This window comes from Neovison vison, chromosome 6 (genome assembly GCF_020171115.1).
Source record: "Neovison vison isolate M4711 chromosome 6, ASM_NN_V1, whole genome shotgun sequence".
NCBI lineage: Eukaryota > Metazoa > Chordata > Mammalia > Carnivora > Mustelidae > Neogale > Neogale vison.
In genome coordinates this window covers 194,224,327-194,238,119 of record NC_058096.1, presented here as the reverse complement: position 1 = coordinate 194,238,119, position 13,793 = coordinate 194,224,327, and the positions used below count along the sequence as shown (strand labels likewise).

Below are 13,793 nucleotides of genomic sequence, written 5' to 3'. Positions count from 1 at the left end.
AAAAATTATTAGAAGGAAGGAAATAAAGATGAGAGTAGAAATAAATGGAGACTTAAGAAACTATAGAAAAGATCAGTGAAACAAAGACCTGGTTCTTTGAAAAGATAAGCAAGACTGAGAAATTTTTAACCAGACTCTTCAAGAAAGAAAGCAGACTCTAATAACATTAAAAATGAAAGAGAAGTAACAACCAACACCAAAGAAATAGAAAAGATTATAGTAGACTACTACTAAAAATCAGAAGCTAGCAAATGAGACAAACCTAGAAGACATAGAAAAATTCTTAGAAAAAACTTCCAAGGCTGAATTAGATGTAGAAAATCTGAGCAAACCAATTACTAGTGACAAAATTGAATCTGTAATGTAAACTTCCTAACAAACAAAAGTCCAAGACCAGATGGCTACACAGAGGAACTCTACCAAAGATATTTTTAAGGATTTTATTTATTTCTTTGAGAGAGAGAAAGAGCGAGTTGGGGGAGGAGCAGAGGGAGAGAGACAAGCAGATTCCACACTGAGCATGAAGCCCAACAATGGACTTGATCCCACGACCCTGAAATCATGACCTGATCCAAAATCAAGAGTCGGATGCTTAACTGACTGAGCCACCTAGGTACCCCTCTACCAAACATTTAAAATAGAGTTAATACATATCCTTCTCAAAACTATTTAAAAAAAAAAAAAAAAAGCCAGAAGAGGAAGGAATTTATTCTAAGAAGCCACCATTACCCCGCTACCAAAACCAAAGATACTACCAAAAAAGAGAAAATTACAGGCAATATCTCTGGCAAACATGGATGGAAAAATCTTTTACAGAATATTAGCAAACTAAATTCAGTTCTGATTTCCAAGATCAGATGGGATTTATTTGAGGATGGCAAGGATGGTTTGGTATCCACAAACTAATCACATGATATACTACCTTAACCAAATGAATGATAAAAATTATGATTATGGCAATAGATTCAGAAAAAGCATTTGACAAAATTCAAAGTCTACTCTTGATAAAATCTCTCAACAGAGGGGGTTTACAGGGAACATATCTAAACATAACAAAGGCTATATATGACAAACACAGCTAATATTCTCAACATAGGTAATAAGATCAGGAATAAGAAAAGGATGTCCAGGGCACCTGGGTGGCTCAGTGGGTTAAGCCACTGCCTTCGGCTCAGGTCATGATCTCAGGGTCCTGGGATCGAGTCCCACATCGGGCTCTCTGCTCGGCAGGGAGCCTGCTTCCCTCTCTCTCTCTCTCTGCCTGCCTCTCCATCTACTTGTGATCTCTATCAAATAAATAAATAAAATCTAAAAAAAAAAAAAAGAAAAGGATGTCCACTGTCCCCATTTTTATTCAACAAAGTACTAGAAGTCTTAACCACAATAATCAGACAAGAAAATGCAATAAAAAGGCATAAAAATTGGTAAGGAGGGCGCCTGGGTGGCTCAGTGGGTTAAGCCTCTGCCTTTGGCTCAGGTCATGATCTTGGGGTCTTGGGATCAAGCCCCACATTAGGCTCTGCTTGGTGGGGAGCCTGCTTCCCCCTCTTTCTGTGCCTGCCTCTCTGCCTACTTGTGATCTCTCTCTGTGCCAAATAAATAAATAAAATCTTTAAAAAAAATTGGTAAGGAAGAGGTAAAACTCACTATTTGCAAATGATACTATAGAATGAATGAATTTAGTAAAGTTGCTGGATACAAAATCAATATACAGAAATCTGTTGTGTTTCTATACAATAATAAGGAAGTTGCAGAAAACAACACAATCCATTTATAATCACATCAAAAAGAACAGAGTAACTAGACATAAACCTACCCAAGAAGAAGAAAGAGCTATACTCTGAAAACTTTAGGATGCTGATGAAAAAGACTGAAGATAATACAAGTGGAAAGACATACCATTCTTATTTTAACAGTTATTAAAATGTCCATACTATCTAAAATAACCTATAGATTCAATGCAATTCTTGCCACAAAACTAGAACAAATAATCCTAAAATTTGTATGGGACCACAAAAACCGCTAACAGCCAAAGCAATTTTGAAATAGAACAAAGCTGGAGATACCACAGTCCCTAATTTCAAACTACACTACAAAGCTGAGGTAATCAAACCACTATGGTACTGATACAAAGACAGACATCTGGATCAGTAGAGCAGAATAAAAAGCCCAGAAATAAACCCACATTTATATGATCAAGTATCTACAACAAAGAAGACAATAATATACAAAAGGGAAAAGACCATCTTTTCAATAAGTGGTGCTGAGAAAACTAGACAGTTACATGCAAAAAAAAAAAAAGAAAAGAAAAGAAAAAGAAAACTGGACCACTTTCTTACACCATACACAAAAATAAACTCAAAATGGATTAAAGACCTCAATGTGAGACGTGAAACCATAAAAGCCCTAAAAGAAAACGCTTACAGTGATCTCTTGCACACCAGCCCTTAGCGTTATTTTTCTGGATCTGTGTCCTCAGTAAAGGAAACAAAAGCACAAATAAACAGTTGAGACTATATTAAACGACAGACCTTTTGCATAATGAAGGAAGCCAACAGAACACAGGACAGCTTCCCGAATGGGAGAAGACATTGGCAAATAATATATTGGATATGAAGCTAATACCCAAAATATATGAAGAACTCATAAAACTTAAAAAAATAATAATAACCTGATTAAAAATGGGCAGAGGACCTGAATCAACCTTTGTCCAAAGAAAATATCCAAAGATGGCCAACAGACACATGAAAAGGTGCTCAATACCACTAATCATCAGGGAGAAGCAACTCAAAACCATAGTGATATGTCACCCAGCACCAGTCGGAATGGCTGTATAAAAAGGGGAAGTAACAAGCATTGGTGAGGATGTAAAGAAAAGGGAACCCTTGTGCACTGTGTGTGGGAATATAAATCGGTGAAGCTACTGTATAAAAGTGTAGAGCAGTTCCTCAGAAAAGTAAAAATAGAAATACCATGTGATCTAGTAATTCCACTTCTGGGCATTTACCAAAAGAGAACAAAAGTACAGACTGAAAAAGATGCATGCATCCCTAGATTCACTGCAGCATTATTTACAATAGCCACAATATGGAAGAAACCTTAAGTTTCCATAAACGGATGAGTGGATAAAGATGTGGTGTGTACATACAGTGAAATATTACTTAGCCATAAAAAGGAGGAACTCCCCATTTACAACAACATGGGTGGAATTAGAGGGTATTAGGCTAAGTGAAATAAGTCCTAGAAGACAAATACCACATAATTTCACATCTGTATGGAATCTAAAAAACAAAAACAGAAACAGACTCAAATACAGAGTAAACTTGTGTTTGTCAGAGGGCAGTAGGAGATGGGCAAAACCGGTGAAAGGAATTAGTAGGTACAAACTTCCAGTTGTAGGTAAATCATAGGGATGAAAAGTGCAGCATAGGGAAAATAGTTAATAATACTGTAATAACTTTGGTCACTACGCTTATCTTGGTGAATATTTCAAAATATGTATGCTTGTCAAATCACTAGGTTATCCACGTGAAACTAATATATTGTTTGTCAACTATACCTCAGTAAAAAAAATAACTTACAGATGGCAACAGCACAGCATTAAACTAAGAGCAGGACTCTTCTGAGGAGATCATCCAAGTGCAGAACTCTCCACAAGCACACAGACTGAAGCCAGGAATATGGCCCTGGCTGCAGTCTGGTCCAGAGCGGTCATTGAATTCTGCTTCACACTGCCTCCCACTGGTTGTCACAGGAAGTACTCCTGCACTCACCTCATTGCTTCAGACTACCTTTTTTTCCTACTTTATTTTCTCATTCACATCCAAGGTTTTAATTTCTTAAAGTCCTGTGGAGGGCTTTTGTGTTGCCTTTATTCCCCCAGACTGATGGATACTGCGGCTTTAATTCTGTGTTCCTTCCTGCCATAATGATTTCTAAGGGAAGCTTCACTTTCTTCTAGTAAAAGGGTTATAACTCTAAATTTCATTTTTTTTTAAGATTTTATTTATTTGACAGAGAGAGAACACAAGCAGGCAGAGAGGCAGGCAGAGGGGGAGGGGGAAGCACGCTCCCCACTGAGCAGAGAGCCTGACGTGGAGCTCAATCCCAAGACCCTGAGATCATGACCTGAGCTGAAGGCAGAGGCTTAACCCACTGAGCCACCCAGGTGCCCTAAATTTCATTCTTGTTTATGATTTTTAAAACCTTTTAAAAGCAAAGGTAGGATAATTAAATAATTATATGGAACAGTAAAAAGTATCATTAAATGCGCAGAGGTGTATACACTGACAATGCAAGGAACACCAGTGTATTTTAAAATTAACAGAGGGGCGCCTGGGTGGCTCAGTGGGTTAAAGCCTCTGCCTTCAGCTCAGGACATGATCCCAGGGTCCTGGGATCAAGCCCCACATCGGGCTTTCTGCTCAGAGGGGAGCCTGCTTCCTCCTTCTCTCTCTCTGCCTGCCTCTCAGCCTACTTGTAATCTCTGCCTGTCAAATAAATAAATAAAATATTTAAAAAAAAATAAAATTAATAGAGAACATTTAAAAACATTACTTACATCAGGAACTTCATGTATTTTTATTTCCTTGAGGCACAGTCAAGAAAAGATGAAAATACATTTGGCTCTTTTCTTAACTGTGCGAAATATAAATAAACTTTGCTCTCATTGGGCCCTTTGAGAAAGGCAAACAAACTACCAAAGCCAATGTATTTATACTTGTTTTATGTAGGTTATAAACTACTTGTATCACCTTTTCACCAAGTCCTTCTAGTTAGAAGTGCAGATCCCGGGGCGCCTGGGTGGCTCAGTGGGTTAAGCCGCTACCTTCGGCTCAGGTCATGATCTCAGGGTCCGGGGGGATCGAGTCCCGCATCAGGCTCTCTGCTCAGCAGGGAGCGCCTGCTTCCCTCTCTCTCTCTCTGCCTGCCTCTCTGCCTCCTTGTGATCTCTGCCTGTCAAATAAATAAATAAATAAATAAATCTTTAAAAAAAAAAAAAAAGAAATGCAGCTCCATAAAACTCGACAAACATCCTTTAATCCTACTTAATTTCTCTAAACTTCTGAGAATGGCCTTCAGTTTTTCAGGCTTTATCCTTTCATTATAATGCTTGGTATGCAGAAGATACTTAAATTATCTGTATATTTGACTAATATGAGTTAGTTTTTAGTCTTGAAATCTTACTATGTATGTACTTTTAATTTAGGTACTTTTTTTAAAAGTGGCAAAATCTATGAAAGGCGGTCTAAGGAAAGGCCAGAGTACTCCCACAGGGAGTACACACTACATGATAAAATAATGAAATATGTAATACCTGACTTTCCTATCTGAATGGCTATGAATAGCTCTAAGAAAAAGATTAAATGGGGGGAAGGGTCCTGAGTCTTAACAGTTTCATGAGAACAGAATAAGCAAAGGTTAGATTTTATCCTACTGAGAAAAAGAAGTACAGATGGTTTAAATTATGAGGATAACCAACATGATCAAATCAGGAACAAACAAAATACAGTGAATCATTTATTAGATTAGATAATAGTTTTAAGAGATTTTTTAAAGATATGCTCTGAGATCTAACAGAAGACTATGGCATTAATCAGAAACACGTTATTAAGCAAGAACAAACAGTCTAAGAAATAGGAAAAACAAGAGATGGTCTAGCAGTAGACAAGTGAAATCAAACTCCATTACAGAAGCTAGGTAAGTTCTAAAATATGTCTGAGAGGTGATCCATGTTGAGAAAAGAGACTAAAGAAGAAGAAATAATGGCTGAGATTTTCTAAGACATGAATAAAGGGTGAGTAAAGTCTCATAAAACTTAATATTTTGGAGAACAATGAAGAAAACAATTAAGGAAGTTATAAAATTACACTGGGAGGGGCGCCTGGGTGGCTCAGTGGGTTAAGCCGCTGCCTTCGGCTCAGGTCATGATCTCAGGGTCCTGGGATCGAGTCCCGCATCAGGCTCTCTGCTCAGCGGGGAGCCTGCTTCCTCCTCTCTCTCTGCCTGCCTCTCTGCCTACTTGTGATCTCTGTCTGTCAAATAAATAAAAATAAAATCTTTTAAAAATAAATAAATAAAATAAAATAAAATTACACTGGGAAGGAAAAATCTACCATTTATTAAATATTAATATATAAGAAAAATTTTTTTAAAGATTTATTTGATAGAGAGAGCACAAACAGGGGAGTGGCAGGCGGGGTGGGGGAGAGGGAGAAGCAGGCTCCCCTCGGAGCAGAGAGCCTGATATGGGGCTCGATCCCAGGACTCCGGGATCATGACCCGGGCTGAAGGCAGATGCTTAACAACTGAGCCACCCAGGTGCCCCTATAAGAAATTTTTTAAAATATTTGATAACTTAATTTGCTTAGGCTTGACCATGTTTACATATTGTTAAAAATCCTAATTCTTGGGGTTAAGCCTCTGCCTTTGGCTCAGGTCATGATCCCAGGGCGAGCCCCGCATCGGGCTCTCTGCTCAGCAGGAAGCCTGCTTCCTCCTCTCTCTCTGCCTCTCTGCCTACTTGTGATATCTGCCTGTCAAATAAATAAATAAAATCTTTAAAAATATATATATTTTTAAAGATTTTAGGATATATATTTAAAGGATATATTTAAAGATATTAGGATATATATATATCCTAATTCTTTTTTTTTTTAAGATTTTATTTATTTATTTGACAGAGAGAGATCACAAGTAGGCAGAGAGGCAGGCAGAGAGAGGGGGACGGGAAGCAGGCTCCCTGCTAAGCAGAGAGCCCCAGGCGGGGCTCCCAGGACCCTGAGATCATGACCTGAGCCTAAGGCAGATAGAGGCTTAATCCACTGAGCCACCCAGGCGCCCCCAAATCCTAATTCTTACATGAAAATAACTAATGAATAAAATGTTTGGGATATGCTTCAAAGTATATGAGAAAGGAAATAGATGTGAAGCAAGTTTGGCCATGAGCCCATGACCACTGGAACTGAGTAATTGCTATGTGAAGGTGACTGAGCTTGTGCATGTGTTTGATGTTTTCTAAAAATAAAAGGTTAAAAATAGAAATATTTTAAAGGAAATAAACACTTGAAATTCTTTATACTAATAAATGTTGAAGAGCTGAATAACAGGTGAGTTCCCAAACTGCTAAGATCCACCAAGTGCTCACCAGGCTACCTTGAACAGTAACAAGGAAACAGTAACAAGGAAATTTAATATAACCATGATTTAAAAAGGGGGGGGAGCCTAGCACCAGAATGGAAAAGTATAGGCCAGTCTTACTTATTTGATTATGGCTGTAAAAATCTAAGTAAAATACTGTCAAAATTCAGTGTGTTGAGTTAAAAGAATTTTGTACGATGAAAAAGTAAGATTTACCCTAGGGCTTATAGAGGTTGTTAAATGTTACCACTGTTCTCTCAAGTGAATGCAGGACATAATCAAAGGAATTTCTAAAAAAAAGTCAATAGATGTTGGAAAGTACAGAATAAAATCATTCATTCATAATCGCCCTCCCCAAAAGAAAACACTCTTAGCAAACTGAAAGTCAAAAGCCTTTTCTTTAACTTGATAAATATTATTTATTGGAAGTCTAAGCAAACATCGTTATTTAATACTAAAAACTTAGAAGCTTTACCATTAAAGAAAACAATATGATACCACCTTGCAAATACTGGTTAGAATGCAGAACTATAGGATTCTAGCCAGTACAATAAAAGCAAAAGATGAAAGAAATAGAAAAGTTGAAAAGAAACAAACCTGATATTATTGGTAGATAAAGATGTTGCTGGCTTCCCAGAGAATCCACAAATTACTAGGAACTTAACTGCATGGCTGGATACAAGTTCACCATGTGAAAATCAGTAACTGTCCTATATTTTCCAAGAAAAATGTAATAAAGAGAGGCCATTCTTAGCAGTAACAAACACTAACTTTGAGAAATTACCCTAAAATGAAAGTGCCAAAGACAATAAAGAAAACTATAAAATATAATTGAAAACTACAAAAGACATGAACAAAGGGAGAAAAGACCTCGTGTTCATGAACAGAAAAACTCAAAAAAGATGTTAATTTCCTCAAACGTGTGTGTGTGTGTGTGTGTGTGTGTGTGTGTGTGTGTGTTCGGCACAAGCTAACCAAAATGCCAATAAAACTTGTATTTCTTGACAATCCAGTTTCACATGAAACAGGATGGGGAGGGATAGAGGTATTTGGAAATGAGTATAAAAACGAAAATGGAAGTATGTTTGAAGCACAAAAGAAAAATGAAAATGAATGTAGAGGTGACCAGGTCTAGTGTAGATACTTGCTTTTTCAGATTCCGAGACTTATCAAAACCTTATGGGAATTAAAACATATACAAGGAAATACAAAAAAACATATTAAAGGGCCAGAGAGGTCAGAAACAGGCCTGTATATATAAGGATTTAGTATATTATATAAAGGAAGCTCAAGTCAATGAGAAAAGATGAGACTATCCAATTTTAAAAAGTAGTTATCCATGGGAAAAATAACTAAAATCAGACCTTTACCTTCCATCTAAATGAGATTCAGATGAATTAAACAATGAAATGTAAAAAATAAAAATAGAAAAATGTCAGAGATTGTTCTCAAAATGCTGGGTTAGAAAAAGCATTCTCAAGATTCCAATTAAGCCAAAAATAAAAGACTGATCAATTTGATTATGGGTAAACTATACTTCAGTTTAACAAAAACGCCTACAAACAATGTTAAGAGAAATCAGAGACTGGAAGAAATATTTCCAACCTATCCAACAAATAAAAGAGACAAAGCTAAGAAAAATGGCCAAAGTATATTATTAAACAATTTCAGAGGAGGAACTATAGATGGACCATAAACCCAGAAGATTCTCCACCTCCCTGATAATAGAGAAAATACAAATTAATTCTTGTATTCTACAGATAGAATTTTTCACGCATCAAATTCGCAGAAGCATGTCAACTTTAAAATGATGAAGAGAGGGGCACTTGGGTGGCTCAGTCCATTGAGCATCTGCCTTCAGCTCAGATCATGATCTCAGGGTTCCAGAACTGAGCCCTGCGTCAGGCTCCCGGCCTAGTGAAGCATCTGCTTCTCCCTCTACCCTTCTGCCTCTCTCTCTCTCAAATAAATAAATCTTTAAAAAAAAAATAAAATGATGAAGAGAAGCACGTATTCTCCTGGGAAAGGTATGAACAGGTAACAACCACTATGAGAGAAATATCACAGCATCTTTAAAACTAAAGATGGGCGTTCCTGTGACCTAGTTCTACTCACGGTACTTCTGCTGGTGCACACGAGATACAGACAACAGGTATGGCCATCTGCAGGGAAAAGAGGATGTCCGGTACGCACACAGCACATGAAGTCACGAGCTGGACTGAAATGTACTGATACACCAAACCCTGGGCGGCTGGACCTAAATGTGTAACATGTTTTACCTCCAGATAGGTTACCTCTTAACGCTGGGGACTCTGGTCTTTTTGTATTAAAGATGTGCAACATCTGTAATGGCCTAATTGTATCTGACAATAATAAGCTCAAAACTGCACACCTAATAGTTTTTAACCAAATAGTGAACACGGGGTATAAAACTCTAGTTTCATTTCAACCAGCATCACCACCTGGAACAATTCATTTAATCCTCTGCTTCCTTATCACTGAGAAGCCACCACAGGTTCCTGGAAAAAATGGGGTTGCCAGTCCAGCCTGATGGGAAGTCCACCCTCCTAAGTGTGCGTGGATGTGTGTGTGTAAGAAAGAGTGCGTGCCATGTTTTTCCAAGACTTTTCGAGAGTACTCTAATGACAAAGTTCCACTTCAGTGCCAAAAATAATTACCTAATATGAAATTCATTTTGAAAAATTTTGGACTGCACTTTGAGCCATATAGTTCCATTTCAAGTCACATTCTGGAAGTTCAATTTAACCATTTGGGATGGTTAAAAAAAAAATTTTATTTTTCCAGATCCTTTCACCACCTCTACTCGTCCAGAAGCCTGTAGCTGGGTTCCTCATACTCTTTTTCCTATTAAGGCCCCCACCTCATTCCCAACATCATGTCTTCGATAGCCATCCCCAGTCTGTTGTTGACCCTCTCATTTCATCTGGGATATTAAGCTGAGTACCTGGTAAGCCAGTTTGGGAGATCTCCCATTCGTGAACAAACGTCACCTTGATGCTAGCTTCTTACCTCTCCCCCCGGGCCAGCATTTCATTCATTACAAAGAGATGTCAATGCAGTCTACTTAGCCTCTATGCAAAAATACGATATTAATTTCCTTCGAAAAACTCAATCCCTTAGAAAATCTGAAATAGCTTTTTTTTTTTTTTCTCCTCTCCAAGGTATGGAGCAGTTTCAGCAGGAATGTTGTGTGCCCTTACCACCCTGTCCCAGCAACTGGAGAATGAAAATGCTGTGGATGTTTTCCAGGTTGCAAAAATGATTAATCTTATGAGGCCTGGAGTATTCACAGACATTGTAAGTACTTCGTTTCTTTGTGAAACCTGTTCTGTCATCAGGTGAAACTCAGGCTCACACTTGAATTAGAGCACTGGTGGTCACCCGGGGATGGTTTTGCCCCCCCAGGGGATGTCCAGCAATGTCCAGACACTTTTTCATTGTCACAGCTGGGGATGGAGGAACGTGCTCATTGGAACCCACCCAGAGATGCTGCTAAACATCTTGCAGTGCAGCAGACAGATCTCTCCGACAAAGAATTACCTGCCTCGAAACATCAGTAGTGCTGAGGTGGAGAAACTCGGTTTTCTAGAGTATGCTGCTCTCCAGTCACAACATAAAGACATGTTATAATCTTAACTCACTGTCAACAGAATTTAGTTCCAAACTAGCAACAATCAGAATGACATGCAGAATGCATAGGCCTTGATTATAAAGGCTCCAAGTCCTTTTTTTGAAGTTTCTTAACATAAATGTATGTTCTCGTTTTTTACAATTAGATTTTTAATTGATCTTGCTACCTTAGATGAAATGATTCAGCTGTTCTTTGTCTCAAACGCTCTTCCTCTTGTTTTTCAGGAACAATACCAGTTTGTCTATAAAGCGATGCTCAGCCTGGTCAGCACTAAAGAAAACGGAAACGGTCCCATGACAGTGGACAAAAATGGTGCTGTTCTCATTGCGGATGAATCAGACCCTGCTGAGAGCATGGAATCTCTAGTGTGATTGGAATCCCGGAAGGGCACTGAATTTGTAAAACTTCTGAAGACTGAGAACTTTTTTGAGGCCTTTTTTGCCAGACTCTAGGTTATACAATAACCCAGTTACTTTTTTACACTGATAAAAGTTTTGATATTTATTTTTTGCCATTTTATGTCTTAATGGTATCCTACTGAGCATTTGCACCTCTGTTCATTTCACACAGTGAAACGCAGTTTTCCCCAGTTTGCACTATACGATCAGTGTTACTGCCTATAATCTAATACGAAAGCCCTGATGTGACATTCCATGACAACATACATGCTACTTTTTAGTTCAGTACAGTGAAGGTCTTTGTTATGACAGTGAATCTTGGTTTATGTTTATTATTATTATTATTATTGTTATTGCTAAAGCAGTTGCATCCTCCTAGCAGGCAATGCTGAACTTTTCCTCAGTCCTCTCCTATTTTTTTCAGGCACTGCTCCGTACTGTCTGCCTTCTGTATTTTAATGGAGTGAATGGGCATTGTTTTCTTTTAAGGAATAGCAGGTTCCTGGGAGCTACTAAGACAGTCTATCAACCTCATGGCCTTGAAACAGTTCTTCTTATGATGGTGAAGGTATCCATTAAGAAATTAGAAGGCTTTAAGAGCTTTATGTGAACATCACTTATTAGTTAAAGTTATATTCATAGCCTAAAAAAAATGCCCAACTGTGTCAAAATAAAGGATATCTCTGTATTACAATTTTCACAGTAGCTATGTGGACGGTGTGTGTTATTTCCATCTTGACCCTCTGAAATAGCTATACCCTACAATGAGGGCTATCTTTTACAATAGAGATATGGCAATATTTTACACATCTCACCTATCCCTTTAGTAACTCTCCATTCACGCTTCTTGGTTTCTAATATCACACCTCATGGCAGGTAATATAATGAAAATTTCTGCAGGTGTGTAATTTTGAAATTAGTCCTCTAAAGTATCCCTATTACTCATAGCTATCTAATAAAAACTACCTATATAGTTAACATTCTTTTCTTTCCTTCTTTGCCAAATGTTTCCTAATAAATCCCATAATTACATACATTCTTCTACTTAGGATGAAAGTGAAAATACTGTATTAGCTAGTCTGGGATAGATTCCCAAGTCTTACGTAGATTCCCACACATCGATAGGTCTGATTCAGAGAGAGAAATCAGAATCTTAAACAGAAGGAGAGATCAACATTCTCAAGTAGATTTCAAAAGAAGGAGATGTGTCTTTGTGTGCTTTTGTGTTGTGGATCCTCAAGAACAGACACACTTCACAAGAGGCTGATAATCATTACACAGAACCCAAGAAAGTTACGAGATCTAGCCTCTGGAGCCATATTTACCCTGCAGTAACTACATAATTGGGAAATTAGAAGCATTAATAAGAAATTTCAGTTCAGTTAGAAAAATAAGCTACTACTGAGATCTGTTCTTGTATTTTGTATTTGCATTTGAGGAATAACTTCTGTTAGAAGTGAAATCATCACCACAAAGAAAAGGCCTGTCACAAAGAAAAAAGGATTTTGGTTAATTTTTATGTCAATAAACTTTGACCCCAAAAAAAAAAAAAAAAAAAACCCATACTGGCTACTATCATACTATGTGAATAGGCTCTATAACATTAATGATAATCGGTGCTGTGGAGTCAAAGCTGCTAAGGAGACGCTACAGGCCCAAGTTTGGGAGTTCCAATGCACCGGCTAGGGTGATAGATTTTTCGTGAACTATGTACCTGCCAGGGGTAATCTCATATTTTCATCACAGAAATTCTGCAACATGGAAAACAGTCCACTGTTCATGAACCGTGTAGGTGAGGCTTAAGAAAAGGTGTACAGCGGAGCAGTTTGCTAAATGGTATGTGTTAGAGGAAAGCAACACCTTTGCAGCCCCTCTGCTCCCATCACAGGCAAAATACCAGGAAGTTCTACCCAACACCTAAGGAAGAAAGCTTGAACATAGGAACACCACCACTGCCAGAGGCTGAGAGGAATCAGGAAGGGCAAGGTTTCAGATCATGGCAAGAGCTAGATCGTTTCAGTCAATTAAGCAGGTTACACTTCCTATCTATAATGACAGGAGTGAACTCTTTTTAGTAGTTGGCACATACTGGATTTTCGGAAGTTATGTTCAAGTTGGGGCTCACGGTCCCCTGGTAATTTTTTCTTATACAAGTGAAGAGTGGTTAGAAAGCAGGGAGTGTTTCCTTCTGTGCTATTTACAGAGGGCTCGAGTCATGCAAAGGCCTAAGTTCCAACAGTCCTGTGACTGTTTCTTACACAGGTATCATAGTCGAAAGAAAGATAGCTAGTAAATAGAAACATTTCAAAGGGTGGTTTGAAGTTCTCTGAGAAAATATGTGACCATAGTGGGCCTGAACCTGTCCACAAATCCGGGCACTGAAATCTGAGCAACTGCTGTTTGCCCATCTTGCCAAAGTGGTCCAAACACACTTCAGTAAGGACAGTTCTACTCAGCAGTTCCTCACTTTCCCCAGAGAGTGTATCCTGAATATTAGTCTTTGTTTGTTATCAATGTTAATGTTCTTGCATCTTTCCAGAGGCAGAGTTTTTTTCAAAGACGGTATTCTCTTTGAGACATAAACACACTGCTTAACTACACAA

The 13,793-nt window shown here is 38.1% G+C and overlaps 1 protein-coding gene across 3 annotated transcripts in view; it reads left to right on the top strand.

Annotated features, from left to right (window-relative positions):
* PTPRG (protein tyrosine phosphatase receptor type G) overlaps positions 1–11,895 on the top strand; it is a 709,729-nt gene extending 697,834 nt beyond the window's left edge. For all 3 annotated transcript variants that reach the window (XM_044253275.1, XM_044253276.1, XM_044253274.1), the window contains 2 exons: positions 10,323–10,458; positions 11,017–11,895. In XM_044253275.1, coding sequence (XP_044109210.1) covers positions 10,323–10,458; positions 11,017–11,163 — 283 coding nt within the window. In that variant the 3' untranslated portion in view covers positions 11,164–11,895. The remainder of the gene's footprint in view (positions 1–10,322; positions 10,459–11,016) is intronic.
* The last annotated feature ends 1,898 nt before the right edge of the window (positions 11,896–13,793 follow it).